The sequence below is a fragment of the Rhinolophus sinicus genome, chromosome 18 (assembly GCF_057876585.1).
Source record: "Rhinolophus sinicus isolate RSI-liver-muscle chromosome 18, RSI-T2T, whole genome shotgun sequence".
Lineage (NCBI taxonomy): Eukaryota > Metazoa > Chordata > Mammalia > Chiroptera > Rhinolophidae > Rhinolophus > Rhinolophus sinicus.
In genome coordinates this window covers 92,504,334-92,520,548 of record NC_142518.1, presented here as the reverse complement: position 1 = coordinate 92,520,548, position 16,215 = coordinate 92,504,334, and the positions used below count along the sequence as shown (strand labels likewise).

At 39.9% G+C, this 16,215-nt stretch overlaps 1 protein-coding gene and 1 pseudogene across 20 annotated transcripts in view; one reads left to right on the top strand and one right to left on the bottom strand.

The window, feature by feature from the left end:
* The window catches only part of ENOX2 (ecto-NOX disulfide-thiol exchanger 2), a 431,677-nt gene that overhangs the window by 161,497 nt on the left and 253,965 nt on the right, over positions 1 to 16,215 (top strand). For 18 of the 20 annotated variants that reach the window (XM_074323652.2, XM_019716148.3, XM_074323651.2 and 15 more), the window contains one exon: positions 4,854 to 4,997. The exons of the other annotated variants lie outside the window; for them this stretch is intronic. Coding sequence is in view for 7 of the 18 variants with exons in the window: in XM_074323655.2 (XP_074179756.1) it covers positions 4,854 to 4,997 (144 nt within the window). In the remaining 11 variants the exon portion in view is untranslated. The remainder of the gene's footprint in view (positions 1 to 4,853; positions 4,998 to 16,215) is intronic. 20 annotated transcript variants of the gene reach the window in all.
* Positions 12,493 to 12,663, bottom strand: LOC141569786 (U2 spliceosomal RNA; annotated as a pseudogene).

Below are 16,215 nucleotides of genomic sequence, written 5' to 3'. Positions count from 1 at the left end.
AGTTCTTTTTCTGGAGCTTTGTTCCATTCTTTCATTTGAGACATGTTTTTTTGTTTTTGTTTTTGTTTTTTTGTCTCCCCATTTTGGGTGCCTCCCTGTGTTTTTTTCTAGTATTAAGTAGGGCTGCTATGTCTCCCAGTATTACTAGAGTGGCCTTATGTAGTAGGTTTGCCGTGGGGCTCAGTGGCACAGTCTTCCTGGTCACCTGAGCTGGGTGCTCCAGGTGTGTCCCTAGTGTGGGTTGTGTGTGCCCTCCTGTTGTACTTGAGCCTTGGTCACTGTTTGCACATCAATGACAGGGATTGATCCTCAAGCTGATTGATTGTGAGAACAGGCTGTAAGTACAGTGGGGGATCTGTGATACAGCAACTGACCCTACAGAGCAGGATTCACTTTAGCAGGGTTCTTGTGCTTGCCCAGTGTGCCCTTTGGGTGTGTCATCTCTGCAGGAGGCCGGGTGATTCTCCAGCTGGGTCCAAAGCTAGCCACCAGGTGTGCCACCCTTGGGGCATCCTGGGTGTGGCCCCACTGCAGGCCAAGTTCAGTCACAGCCTGGCCCTCCCTAGGGCCACCTGGCATGAGCCTCAAAGCAATCCACAGATGGCTGTTACCTACTCTGGGCTTGTAGGTGCCTCAAGTGGCCAAGCGATGAATAGGCCTGCTGTCGCTAGTGCTGGGATTAGGGCTGCTCAGCCAGAGGTACTGGACATGCTGAAGTCAGGTGCTGCTTGTTTGCATTTTGTGGACCTTTAAAAGACTTTTAGGAAAGTCTGCGGCATGAGCCAAGACAAGCCATGCATATGGAAAAGCCATTGGAAGTGGCTTGGGTGGGCCTGAAAATTGGGTGGAGTGGGGTTTCAGGGAAGGAAGGCAAATGAATGGTGTTAGCCAGGTTCATGGAGATTCGAATAATGGCTTCCATCAGCTCCTCTGTCAAAGATAAAGTTGCCCCTCCAGCCCTCACCCTGCAGCCAGCAAATGAGCCCCTCCCCTTATGTCTCTGGCATCTTTCAAGCTGCTGCCCCAGTGTTACTGGAGATCAGAGCCAGTCAGTTGGTCAGCAAGTAAATCTTTGTGCCGGCCCTTTAAGAGGATCGCCTGGGACTCCAGCCACCTTTCTTCTCACTCAGCCACAATCTCTGCTGGTTTTCACAGCCAGAAGTTGTGGGGACTTCTCTCAGCGCTGGGAACCTGGGCTGAGGAGCCTGATGTAGGACTGGACCTCTCGCTCCTCTGGAGGAACCTCCACAGCTGAGATATTTCTCCCTATTTTTAACCTTCACACGTGGGTGCGGGACCAGCCTGTTCCAAGTCTCTGCCCCTCCTACCAATCTTCAGCTGGCTTCTTCTCTATATCCTTAGTTGTAGGGCGTTGGTTCAGCTAGACTTCAGGTGATTCTCAATGATGGTTATTCTATACTGTAGTTGTAATTTTGATATGATCATGAGAAGAGGAAAGGACAGTGTTTACTTACTCCACCATCTTGACCAGATCACACCCATTAATTCTTCATTATCAACTGTCAAGTCTTTAACTATAAGAGATAATAGAATGAGTCACCTATTGTGGGTACAGAGTCCCAGAGAGCAGTTTCCAGGCTCTTGGCCTCGCATGGGGAGGTGCTGGCTCAGGTAGTAAGTGACTATCAACTGTGATTGGTTGGCCATCAGCTGTAACCGGTTAGCCAATTGGCTACTGATATAACTGCGGGGCTGCGTTGATTGGTTGGTTGGTTGGCAGGCAGAGAAGTGAATAGTGGTCTGCAGATCATGTGGCTACTACTGCGTGTGTCTCCCCTGGCTGCCAGAGAGAATATAGTGGTATCACTCCCCTCTCTATGGCTCCGTGGGTGTTCCTTTTTGGCCTAGCCATATCCTGCGTTCTTTTTTTTTTTTCCAAGTCAAGTTGTTGTCCTTTCAATCTTAGTTGTGGAGGGTTCTGTTCAGCTTCAAGTTGTTGAACTTTCAGTCTTAGTTGTGGAGGGCACAGCTCAGCTCCAGGTCCAGTTGCCATTGCTAGTTGCAGTGGGCACAGCCCACCATCCCTTGCGGGAGTCGAACCGGCAACCTTGTGGTTGAGAGGACGTGCTCCAACCAACTGAGCCATCCGGGAGCTTAGCGGCAGCTCAGCTCAAGGTGCCGTGTTCAATTTTAGTTGCAGGGGGCGCTGCCCACCATCCCTTGCGAGAGTCGAGGAATTGAACTGGCAACCTTGTGGTTGAGAGCCTGCGTTCCAACCAACAACTGAGCCATCTGGGAGGCAGCTCAGCTCAAGGTGCCATGTTCAATCTTAGTTGCAGGGGGCAGAGCCCACCATCCCTTGTGGGACTCGAGGAATTCAACTGGCAACCTTGTGTTTGAGAGCCCACTGGCCCATGTGGGAATCGAACCGGCAGCCTTCGGAGTTAGGCGCATGGAGCTCTAACCACCTGAGCCACCGGGCCGGCCCCCATATCCTGCGTTCTTATGTGGGGAGCGGGACCAGAGGCCCCGCAGGCCGCTCCGCAAGACACATATCCCTACCTATTGAGCATTAATTCATTCATTCAACACTCACATGTGGGAAGCATGGTGCTAAGTACCAGGGATACAGTTGTAAGATAGGAGAGAGAGAGAGAGAGAGAGAGAGAGAGAGAGAGAGAGAGAGAGAGAGAGAGAAATCTTTTTTAGAACTTGCAAACTTATAGGGAAAAAGTTTGTTTAAATTTATTTATAATAATAAGATAATCATAACTTTAAATATATATATGTTATGATATATATATGTTATATATATATATATATATATATATATATATATATATATATATATATATATATATATATATATATATATCTTTGCAACAATCTGGTGCAATGTTATCACTCCCCTTTTACACATTATGAAAATTAAGACTAAGAGAGATTATAAGATTTGCCAAAAGCTACCCAACTAATAAAGGACAGAGCCAACATTTGAACTCTGATCTATAAGGCTCCGAAAAGCACATACTGTTTCCACTATACCATTTAATCTTCCATGGAACTTATTTTTGCTAGTATGATATCACAGAAAGAAATACCAAGAAAACTTTAGGAATAGTACACTAATCATATTTGACTTTGGAAATACTTAGTTACAAAAAACATCTTTATAAATTATATAAACCTCTAGTGTTCTTTGAAAATTGTCTTGGTCGTGATCTGAACGTTTTCTAATACACAGCAATTGGTGTTTGTTTCTTTAGTTCTAGTCATGGTAGGGATTTCATAGGACATGGATGTGATGCAGTGAACAGCTGACTTAAGATAAAGAAGCAAGTTTTCATTCCTTAGTTATTGAGATGATGTAAAGGAAGAATGTTTGACATGTCCCAGAAGACATTCAATGCAGGTGTTCCAAGTGGAGTTTGATTATTAGTATACGGACACTTTTTGTTAAAGATAATAATGTAAAGGCATTTTTTTAGAACCTTAGCATTCATTTTACTGAAACTTGATTGACAAAGATATAGGACTCACAAAGATATAGGACTGGGTTCCAAGCTTTTATTGACATTTCACATTACCTCAAGAATTGTATAGCTGTGGGTCATAGAAAAATTGAGGGTTAAATAATGAGCCATGGCAGGCCAACCTGATTCCTCTGATAGTATTAGGGAACCAGTGTATAAAAGGCTCAGGAGAGATCACCTAACGTCAGGGCTTTAACAAAGCATTTGATTCCACATTTCATAGAGTTTATAGAAACACTTGAAAATTCCAGGTTCTGCTGCTAGAGGAGTAAGAAACTCTCTGTTCATCCTTGGCTGAATCATGTAAGTCTTAGGGAGTAGAAAATGCTTTTTGCCATTTTATATTGTGTAGCAGCTAATAAGAAAGCGTGCTTCTGACGTCATTTGAATAGAATGGGACTAACACTACCCAAACCTGGGTCCAAACTCCCCATCACTCCAATTACAAAATAACTCCCGACCCCCATTGTGAGTCTTATATCTTTGTTTCCTTTTCTCATTTGCTATGTAGTTAAAGTTTTCTTTTTTAGAAACCTCTATGTTATCGTTGGAAGTGACTTTGACATCAGGATAGTCTAATCATTATATCTTCATCAATTCAACAACCCTTGTGATGAAAGAATGGAAAAATGCCACGAGATAATCTAAGGAATACATGGCCAAGCTTTTTCAAAGGAAGAATGGGTCCAACTATAGCCACATTTAAAGAGGGTCCTATTGACAGTCAATAATATTATAAAAAACTATGTATGATGTCAGATAGGTACTAGACCTATCAGGAGGATCATTTCATAAAATATGTAAATATCTAACCACTACACTGTATACCTGAAACTAACATAAAATAATATTGAATTCCAACTATAATTTTAAAAAATCACGGGGATGTAAAGTACAACATGGGGAATATATTCAGTAACATTGTAATGACTATGTAGACTTTCAGATGGGTAATGGACTTATTGGATTTATCACTTTGTGTGAGATATATAAATGTCTAATCACTATGCTGTTTTGTACACCTGAAACTAATAAAAAAAGAATAAAAATAAAGAGGGTTCTATCTTTTTAAGGAAGGAGGTAGAAGATAACTGATAGCTTGTGGCCAAACATGTTAATTTCTCAGAAATGGGAGGGATCTTACAAATGACAGAATCACAGTATAAGAACTTTTATTTTAATTCTACTTGTCAACAAGATCTGTAAAAATTACAGAGGGCAACTGGCTTTAAGGAATTCACTTGTTACTCTCAAGCTTTTAAGGTTTAGAGTTTTCCTCTAGTGGCTCATCTAATAAAATATGGAAATATCCCAGTCCTTAATGGAGTCTGGATTTTGGCTTTTGTTTTTCTTCTTTAGGATTGAACCAGCTGCCCTTTGACCCTGCCAACAACAACGAGCCCCTGCAGTTTGGTAGTGCCAGTGGCCGTCTGGTCACAGAAGGCCTCATTGAGAATGGAGGGGAGTCCAACAAGAAAAGAAAGAGAACAAATGTTCCTTCAGGTAAGCTAGGTGATAATGCATTCTCTTATGCCAGTGCTATTGAGTCGACATTTTCCTGGAGCCTAGTATGTGGCTGGCGCTGTGCTAGGATTTGTAGGCACTCTAGAAATGAGAGACCCCTCTGCCTTCAAGGAACTCATGGAGGGATACAGGGTGGGGGAGCACATACATAAATAACTCTAATAATAAGAGTCTCATCAGTGCTGTGTAAATGTATAAAGGAAAAAAAAAAGCTATGGGAGCACAAATGGCAGGGGAATTTAATTCAGCCTTGGGCATTGTGGAACACTTCACAGCAGAAGTGACAATTGTAGCTGGCCCTTAAAGAGATGAGTAAAGAACATTAATTTAGGTAGAAGGAATTGCATGAGTGAATGGTTTCACTGTGTATTTTTCTTTATATGTCCATGTGGCAGGCTACCCTCACTTTTAATGCTAATGAAGATATTTGCATCTCCCCACTCTACCCCTGTTTCCTCCAGTACTCACTATGCTCACATGTGTTTTTTGCCATCATACCTCTCTTAGAACAGGTGATGAACAAATTTTGATAAATACTCTATAAAAGCCTCCCCTGTAGCCCTCCCCTTTCCTTCATGCTCCATTGGCCTATTCTCATGTTAAATTTCTCCAAAATGAGTGGGAACACTATATGACAACCAGATCTCATCTAATAATTTGATATTTTAAAATGTCATCTTTTACATGGCTATTCATTTGAAGATAGTATTCTCAGTATATAGAGACTGATCTGATCTCAGATTTTGGAATGGGTCTACTAGACATGTTCATGTTTTATTTTGTTTTGTTCCATTTTTTACTATTACTTTTACATTCAACTTATAACATGGAGCATGGTAACAAACATATAACATCATATCTGACTCTTAGATCATAAGTCTTCCTGCTTATAAATCAAGATATTTGCTAAATACAAGCTTGAGAAATAAACATATATTAAAAGACTAGCTATATGCAGTCCTCAAGAGAAAAAGTGCTTCTTAGAGAGCTGTGTTTTCTGGAGCATTGGGAAGGCATAGTATTTACCCAAGGAACTGGCCTGAGTTTTGCTCTCAGCTCTATCTCTGTTTGTGGCCTGGGGTTAGGTCCCTAACCTCTGTGACTTTCACTTTATTCATCCGTAATGTAGAAATGGTACTAAAACCTACTTCTTAGGATTGTTAGCAGAATTTAATGAAATTATACAGGTAAAATGTTTAGCATGACATCAGCACATAGTAATTATTTAGTAAATTTTGCTTTTATTTTGTTATAATTAGTATTATATGGTAATATTATGAACATCTTTTTAAGCATCAACGTGTTTCACATTTTTAGGTTAACCATTATGGATACAAATCATATATGTGTGTGTATAAACTTATCTGTGTATAAAATTATTTTTCAATGACAGTTGGCATACAATATTATATTAGTTTCAGGTGTACAACATAGTTATTAGATATTTATATGCCTTAAGAAGTGATCACCCCAATATAAAGTTCTCTGCCTTTTTAAGGCATATATTCAATATAATCTAAGCTTTGCTTGATCATTTAGAAGCATAATTCTAGTCATCAGTTATTGTACTGCACTATAATACTCTATGATAGTTTTCAGGGTTTACTAAGGAGTATAGGACTTTTAACTCTACACTAAATTGTCTTAGACTGGTGGTTTTTTAATTTATTTATTTACTGTCACATTTTACACATGGTCTGCTTTCTGCAGTCTGCAGTCACTTCTAGTTTTTCTCAGTGTCACTTCATGTAGCAGCCCTTTTTCTCCTTCTAATCTGTTACAAACTTAAAAAACAAACAAACAAACAAACAAACAAAAACACACACACACAAAAAAAATCCCAGCTCTCCAAGTTGGTGTGTCAGATTAGTATGTTAAGCAAGAGTTAAAATTAGCTGTGGACTGAGTTACAGGATTTAGGGCATCAACTTTAAGACATTAATTTTGGCTGTTCTAAGGCCTTTTTTGATCACTTACTAGTTTTTCCACTGTGTTCATAATAAGTGATAGGCTAATTTAGCGTAATACCTCCTGAGCTGTAGTTAACTCATGAGAATGGGGAAAGAGGGTATGTATTGATAGAATTACTGAACTAACTTTAAAGAATTGTAGTTTTATTTCTAACAAGCATATTCAGTGAGACCAAAGTAACTGTTTCAGATATAGGATTTTAGCAGTAGATTACGCTAATCTATAATTAGCAGAATCAATTTGCATTCAAATAATGAATAGACTGAAGCTCTTAAAAAAACAGTATGTTCTTTAAAATAGGTGAAATGAGCCCCTGGCAGGCAAAATTAACCTCCTTGAAATCTTTTTCACATTATTTGCTTAGTGAACCTTTTCTTTGTAAGTAGTACAAAGGTAACTAGCCCAGGTTAAATTACTACAAATTTCAAATTACTATAGTCGAAATTAATGAGGTTTTACTATATAGGGAGTCTCTTATAATTGTTCAGCTGGCAATCTTATGGTATAATAAATGAGCAATTTCTTTATAATAGTATTTTCTTTCTATGTAGTGTTAGACAAAAGGAAAAGGGAAGATATTTTGTAAATAGAAAATTCTTTTGTCCTTTGTCACCGTTTCCTGCATCTTGGCAAGCAGGAAAGCTAAGGTTGGAAGTCCTTACATGAGCTACCAGCCATTTCACTTCTAAGCTGAGATACCCATGTTGTCATTACATCACTCAGTCCTGTGACCCCCTTTAATCAAAGCCCCACCCCCAGTGTTGAGGGAGGAGTTTTTGCCTGCAGCTCCGGTCTCTCACAACACATTCCTTTTTCTTCCTTTCCCATCCCTCCTACCTTACCTTTTTCTACAAACTGCATCTCTTATACTAAAAATAATTTCTTAAAGGTTACTAGTGACCTCCAGATTGTCAAAGTGGCCTTTTGAGAGGTCTCAACTTCCTTGACCTGTTTTCTTTATTTGATGCTATTAACAACCTCCTCTTCCTTGAATTCTCTCTACTTCTTCCTTTTCTGTCTCCTTCAAGCATTCTTTCTAGTTTTCTTCCTGCCTCCACTTTAAGTTAGTGTACTATTATTCACATTTATACGTGAAGAAATAAAGGTTAAATAATACCCAAGGGTGAACATCCAGCGAGTAGTTTAGGCAGGTCTTCAATTCCAAAATCTATCTCTAATTACTATACCAGAATTACAATACCTGTAGATGTTAGGAATCTGGACCCATTACTAAAATGTATAGTAAACACTGGTGTCACACTAGGCAAAGCTATGTTTGGGTGAGAATATGGTGACCAGAGCTTGGATTTTATCATCTTTAGAATCCCTTCAGACTCTGACATGCCATGGTTCTTCCTTATCAGCTAATCCCCCAAACAAGTCTTCTGTTTCATCCAAGGTTATCTGCTACCTTTCTCCAAACAGGCACTGTGCCCACCTACTTCAGTACATTGTCCATATCATTTCCTTTACCTATCATGCCCCCCCCTCTTCTTTTACCTGTTAAAATCCTGTCCAACTGACAGCACCTAGTACAAGTCCTGTTTTCTCCAGAAGGCTTTCTGGGTCATCCTAGTTAGAATTGTTCACTTGTACCTCTGAAAACCCTTGGTCATTATATTCATCTGAATCACTTGACACCGATTATAGGCCAATTGAACTATTGGTTATCTGTTCACACAAATATGTCTTATCCATTCAACTCAGTCATCAGCCCCTTTTTCCAAAGGCCCTGACTGATGTGTTTTTTAGCAGAGATGCACTGTTTTACATACAATAGATGCTCAAGAAATATTTGTTGATTGATCACATGTCTGGCTGATGAATTGCTTTCCCTTTGCCGAGATATTCTCTATTAGTCTCTTGTCACTCCCAGGGTGGAGCTGTGTGCATAGCTGGGCACTTGGTATGTAATGTCGATCAACTGAATGTTTCATTTGCCCCTATTCATGAAATTACATCCTCAGAGCAGCCAAACATTAAATCTGGGTGCTTGTGAAGAGAATGCCTGTCCCTAATGGAATCCTTGTCTCTTTACTAGGTGAAACTTCATGAGTGCCCAAGGATAACTGATAAGTGAAATTTGGGTTTCCTGTCCCAACTCCTCTGTGAGGTAGACCAGTAATCTGAATTAGATATTACTGCAATATTTGACTACAAACTCTTTTTTTGTGGATCTGGCTGCTGTGCAGCTTTTGTATTAAGGTGAGCTCAGAATTCTTCAGTTTATTTGCTATCAAATTTCATCATTCCCCCAACGAAACATTTCCTCAGTGATGCTGCAGCTACACAAATTATCTAAGATTGCAGTGATTTCGCTCATACAGATGATACTCTATGGCCAAAGAGTAGAAGATTGTTAAAACCTTATCATATCATAATGCCAAGTTCCTGTCTAGAAAATTCCAGCTGCCTCCTGGTTTGAGATCTACATGGATTTTTAAGAAGCAGAGATATCAATCCTCTTCTCAAATACTTCCACTGAAGTGTAAGAATCCATGAAGCCAACCAGATGATGACTAAAATGGAATGCATTGTTTTAAGCAACATCATGGTCCTCTAGTATTCAAAGGAGCTGTCAACTCTCTGAAAGAGTAGGCAACTAACATGGCGATAATTACTATGATACCAGAGTGATCATATAGATGTGGATACAGTCCTCTTTCCATTGTCTTCTCTCATAGGTCTGTATTGAAAGATAGGTTTGCACTTAACTATGTGATGCTCAGTACTAAGCAGTATCGCCAAAGTTCATGTGAATGATGAATAGCTCAATATAAAAAGAGATTTTTAGCCATTTTCCATTTGCAATTATGATTGAATCCCGAGAGTTCAATATCTCCAGGAAGACTCTTTGATTTAATAATAATTTGCACTGGTATGGTGATTCTTTCTTTCTCTTAATATATTTTCATGTTCATTTCATTATACAGATGAGGTGCTAGTAACCAGAGAGGAGAAATGACTTTGACTAAGGTAGACTAGCATTATCAGGAAGGTTATGATATGATAAAGACCACGAGATCATATATAAACTTGATTATAGATCTCTAACTCAGTTCTCGAAGTTTCCTTTAGAGTTTCTGGAACCAAAATGAGACTTGACAATATGAAAGACAGTGAATAGTTCCTGCACTGCTAAGGCTAGATTAATAAGAGGAAGTGGGCCTGCAGAAAAGCAAGGAGAGGTTTAGTCAGACATAGGAAGAACTATATGGAAATGAGTTATCAGGGGAAGACCACTTGGAAGAGAAATATAAAAATGAAATGAACGCGCATCTGCCTGGGTGCTTTGGGTACTTTTGTTTCCTTTCTTACCTGGAAGAGGGACAATGAACCAGGAAACTTTTCTATGACACTTACAGCCCTTTGATTTACCTCAAACTCACAGGGCTGAGAACTTTATTTCTCACATACTTTGAAGTCCACAAATAAAAGCATTGATTGTTTTTAAAGAGAGAAAATGCCACCATTTTATATTTTCGTGTGTGGTATTTCTAGCATGTCACCTGAATAATTAGAAAAATAAGAAAAAGAGTACACTAATAGCCCTACTCAGTTTCTTTAGTACTTTGAACATTTTTATCTGATTACAATTTCAAGAAATAAAATCATATCTTGATAACTAGAGGATCAAAAAGTTATGCTGACTTCGTTCTTTCTCAGATCTAATAGAAACTCACAGCACCAAGCACCATTTATTGAATAGACTGTCTTTACCTCATTGTATACGTTTGCCTCCTTTGTCATGGATTAAATGACCATATAGGCATGGGTTTATTTCTAGGCTCTCTATTCTGTTCCACTGATCTATCTGTCTGTTTTTATGCCACTGCTATACTGTTTTGGTACTATGACCTTGTAGTATAGTTTGATATCAGGTAACATGATACCTCCAACTGTGTTCTTCTTTCTCAAGATTGCCATGGCTATTCGGGGTCTTTTATGGTTCCTTATAAATTTTAGGATTGTTTGTTCTAGTTCTGTAAAAAATGCTATTTGTGTTTTGATAAGGATTGCATTGAATCTGTAGATTGCTTTGGGTAGTAAGGACATTTTAACTATATTAATTCTTCGTATCCATGAGCACGCAATTCATGCTCATGCTCATCATGCTCATGCAAATCATGCTCATGGTGTATGCTTCCATTTATTTGTATCTTCCTCAGTTTCTTTCTTCAATGTCTTATAATTTTCTGAGTACAGTTCTTTTACCTCCTTGGTTAAATTTTTTCTATGTATTTTTTTTTTATACAATTGTAAATGGGGTTGTTTTCTTATATTCTCCTTCTGATAGTTCATTATTAGTGTATAAAATGCAACCGATTTCTGAATATTAATTTTGTATCCTGTTACTTTACTAAATTCATTTATTAGTTCTAATAGTTTTTTTGGTGGAATCTTTAGAGTTTTCTCTATATAGTATATCACCTGCAAATAATGACAATTTTATTTCTTCCTTTTAAATTTGGATGACTTTATTTCTTTTTGGTGTCTGGTTGTTGTGGCTAGGACTTCTAATACTATGTTGAATAAAAGTGGTAAAAGTGGACATTTTTGTCTTGTTCCTGAGCTTAAGAACAATGCTTTTACCTTTTCCCCATTGAATATGGTGTTAGCTATGTGTTTGTCGTGTATGCCCTTTATTGTGTTGAGATATGTCCCCTCTATTCCCACTCTGCTGTGAATTTTTATCATAAATGGATGCTGGATTTTATTCAAATGCTTTTTTCTGCATCTATTGATATGATCGTATGATTTTTATTTTTCATTTTGTTTATATGGTATTTCACCTCAGTTGATGTGCAGATATTGAGCCAACCTTGTATCCCAGGAATAAACCCCACTGATCTAGGCCACTGTTTCCTTGTTGATTTTCAGTGTGGAAGATCTGTTCATTGCTGTCAATGGGGTGTTAAAGTCCCCTACTGTGACTGTATTACTCTTGTTCTCTCCTGTCATGTCAGACAGTATTTGCTTTACATATTTATGTGCTCCTATGTGCACAGATGTTTACAAGGATTATTTTCTTTTGTTAGATTGATCCCTCTATCATTATGTATGTCCCTCTTTGTCTCTTATTATAGCCTTTGTTTTAACGTCTATTTTGTCTGATATAAGTATTTCTACTGCAGCGTTTTTCCTTTCCAATTACTTGAAATAATTTTGTCTACCTCTCTACTTTCAGTCTTTGTGTGTCTTTTGATCTGAGGTATGTCTCTTGTAGACAGCAGTGTATGGGTAATGTTTTCTTATGCATTCAGCCACCCTATTTCTTTTGCTTCAATCATTGATTTAATCCATTTACATTTAAAGTGATTATTGATACGTACTAGTTATTGTCATTTTTTAATTCATAGTTATGTCCCGTTTTTGTTTTCCCCCTTCTTCTTCTTAAAGAGTCCCTTTAATATTTCCTGTAATACTGGTTTGGTAGTAATGAATTCCGTTAGCTTTTCTTTGTCTGGGTAGTTCTTTGTCCTTCAATTTTTTTTTATTTTTTTTTTACTGCAATACCGGGTCGATGCGCGGAGTGGACGGAGCAAGCTCCTATTCCATCTCCCAGCTCCAAAAATCCATTTAATATATTGTCCTCGGATAGAGGACGTATCAGATATTAAACTGATAAGAACAGATACTACACTTGATCTTAGCCAAAAGGCCGAGAAGCGATTGTCCTTCAATTTTAAATCATAGTTTTTCTGGGTAGAGTAGTCTTGGTTATAGGTCCTTTCTTTTCATTCTTTTGAATATTTTGCTCCCTTCTACACTGCAAAGTTTCTTGAGAAATCTGCTGATACTCATAGTGTTATGCGAGCTCCCTTGTGGGTAACTAACTGCCTTTCTCTTGCTACTTTTAGGATTTTCTTTCTGTCTTTAAGCTTTGCCATGTTTATTATGAAATGTTGGTATGGGTCTCTTTGGGTTCATCTTGTTTGGGACTTTCTGCTCTTCCTGGCCTTGTATATCTATTACCTTCATCAGGTTGGGAAGTTATCAGTCATCATTTCTTCAAATATGTTCTCAATCCCTTGCTCCCTCTCTTCTCCTTCCGATAACCCTATGATGTGAATGCTGTTACACTTGATATTGTTTCAGAGGTTCCTTGAACTATCCCTTTTTAAAAAAACGAATCTTCTTTTTATTTTTTTTATTTTTGCTGTTCTGATTGGGTGTTTTCTGCTACCTTATCTTCCAAACTGTTGATTTGATCATCTGCTTCATCTAATCTGCTGTTGATTCCTTCTAGTGTATTCTTCATCTCAGCTATTGTATTCTTCACTTCTGACTGGTTCTTTTTTATGGTTTCAATGTCCTTTTTATGCTTACTATCTCTTTGTTGAAGTCATCACTAAGTTCCTTGAGTAATCTTATAACCAGTGTTTTAAACTGTGTCTCTGGTAGGTTGGTTGCCTCCATTTCATTTAGTTCTTTTTCTGGAGTTTTCTCCTGTTCTTTTATTTGGGACATGTTTCTTTGTTTTCTGTTCTTGCAGATGCTCTGTGTTTGTGTCTATGTATTCGGTAGATCTCCTATGTCTCTCAGTCTTTCCCAGATGGCCGTATGTAGGAGGTGTCCTGTGTGGCCCAGTAGCAGTCTTACTGATCACCTGTGCTGTGTGCTCCAGGAATGTCCCTTGTGTGGGTTGTATGCCTTCCTGTTGTAGTTCAGTCTTGATTGTTTCTGGCACATCAGTGGGTGGGATTGACTCTCAGTCTGCATTTCTGTGAGGATTGGCTACGCCTACTGCATATGAGCTGCTTTGTGGGGGTTGACCCCTCAGAGGGGGATTCAGCCCAGTGGACTCCTGAGCCTGTTGAGACCACTTTGGGTGTGCCACTTGTGGAGCTAATCCAGTGCTGTTGGAGTGGTCTGAAGCCGGTCTTTGGGTATATTGCTTCTGGTGCTTCTTAGGAGGGGTTCCTTTGCAGGCCAAGTTAAATGTTGTCTGTGATCAACCTGGGGCTACCTGGTAGGAGCTACGAAGCTGTATGTGGTTGGTTACTGCCTGTGCTGGACTTGGAGGCATGTGGCAGTGGCTATGCTGAGAACCAAGGCTGGCTTCCACCAGTATCAGGCCTGGGGAAGCTTAGCAAAAGGCACAGGGCACTCCCGGGCCTGTTGCCACTTGTTGGCGGCCCATAAGGCCCAGCTGCTAAAAGAGCTTCCTTAGGTGTACGGGGCCAGGCTAGTTGCGCTGGTGCTGAAAGTGCCTCAGGTGATTCTGAGAGAGTTGAACAGGGCAGGGTTCCAGGGAATCACTGGAGTGGGGCGGCTAGTGTTCACAAGGTTAATGCACACTCAACTCTTGTGCCAGTGCTGAGCCTGTGGCCACTCTATAAAATGCCCAGAGAACACCGAGACCAGCTGCTGCTCCCCTCCAACATGCAGATCCCCGAGAGTTGTCTTAGAAAAGCTGCAGTGTGATTTGGGGCTGTTTGCCTGCTACTGAAATTGCCCCAGGTGGCCACACAAGGTGCCATAGGTCATCTGCTGCTGAAAGAGCCTAGCTTCCCACAGTGTGCAGGATGGGGCTGGCTGCCCAGGCACTGAGAGTGCCCCCAGTGATGCCACACGAACTGGGTAGGGTTCTAGGGATTCACTTGCATGGGTTGCATGGAGTTCACCAGGCCAATGGAATCTCAGATTTGGCCATGTTGGGGAGGGCTTAACACAGAAAAGGTGGTGCTCGTATGTAGGCTACACGTAAGGCAGAGTCCACACGGGGATAATGGCAGCTGACCCTCTATCCCTTACCCTGAGGTCACACAACTCAATATTTTCCTGTATGTTTCTGGCACCTCTCAAGTTATTGCCCCTCCACCAGAGCCCAGGGTGAGTGCCTGTGAATGAGTGAGTCTGTTCGTAGGCCCTTTAAGAGGATATCTGGGTTGTGGCAGTGGCCACGCTGAGAACCAAGGCCGGCTTTGGTTTCTGTCCAGACGGACAGAATCCTCACTGATTTTCACAGCCAGATGTTATGGGGATTCCTCTTCCTGGCACTGTACTCCTGGGTTAGGGAGCCTGGTTTGTGTCTGGGACCCCTCACTCTTCAGGGGAGTCCTCCTCCACCAAGATATCACTTCCAGTGCTCAATCACTACCCGTGGGTGTGGGAATAGTGGGTTTCACATCTCCACCCCTCCTACCAGTCTTGACGTGGCCTCTTCTTTATATTCTAAGTTATAGGATTCTGTTCAGCTTGTCTTCAGATGGTTTTCAAGGTTGGTTGTTCTATAATTTAGTGTAATTTCAATGTGGTCATGACAGATTGCAGACACACTGTTTATCTATTCCTCCATCTTAGAATCCTCCCAATGGGGAAGTGTTTTGAAAACTGTAAGATACTACACTTACTGCTGCTGCTTATTAGAGTTTGAGAGTGTGAATGATTTTCTTCTTCCAGTTCCAAATCAACTGAGAAAACACAAAAAGTCATGTGAGGAACAAAATGGGGTATCAGCTTTATTGTGAATAAAACTGTATTGAGGCACATGGCTTGAGGCTAAGGCCTAATGCAGCTTCCTATCATCTCTAGCTCCAAATCTGTACCTTGATACACACCTATAGGGGAGATTGAATCTGCAGAGCACACTACTTATCCTGCCAGTGTCATTGAGAGTGATGGCCTGTGTCACAATTCAGTTGGCAGCTAGAAATTAATAGTGAGATGGGCCTTTTGGCCTGCCTCTGGAAGACAGAGTCTGTGCCCTAAGTTCTGCTCACACTGTAAGAGAAAAAGTCTTATCCAGAATGCAGAAGTTAAGCCATGAATGAGCACTTATTTTTATTCTAATCTTACTAATCAGATAAGTCAGTCCTCCACCTATGCCAAGGAACAAGCAAGGGTGGGGTGAAAGCTCAGAGAAGTTTCTATAGTTCTGTCACTCCTCTCTCACAAATACAATGGGTGCTCCCTCCTCCCCATGGAATGGTGACAAGTGTGACAAGAACCCCCATAGTCCTAACATTGCTGTTTATTTGAAGATTAACATGACTTTTGATTTTTCAAAGTCCTATTATTAGAATTTTTTTAAACTAAGTTCATTCTGTGGTACAAATAAATAGGGTTGTTTTAGTACATATGTGTTACATTTAGATTTTCACTTCTCCACATATAAAATCAAGACAGATTCCAGATAGTCTACCTCATATCATGTGTTTTACCTCAAAGTAGTACCTTATAGTGAAGAGATTTTATTTTCATGAATTTCAAACATGGAACT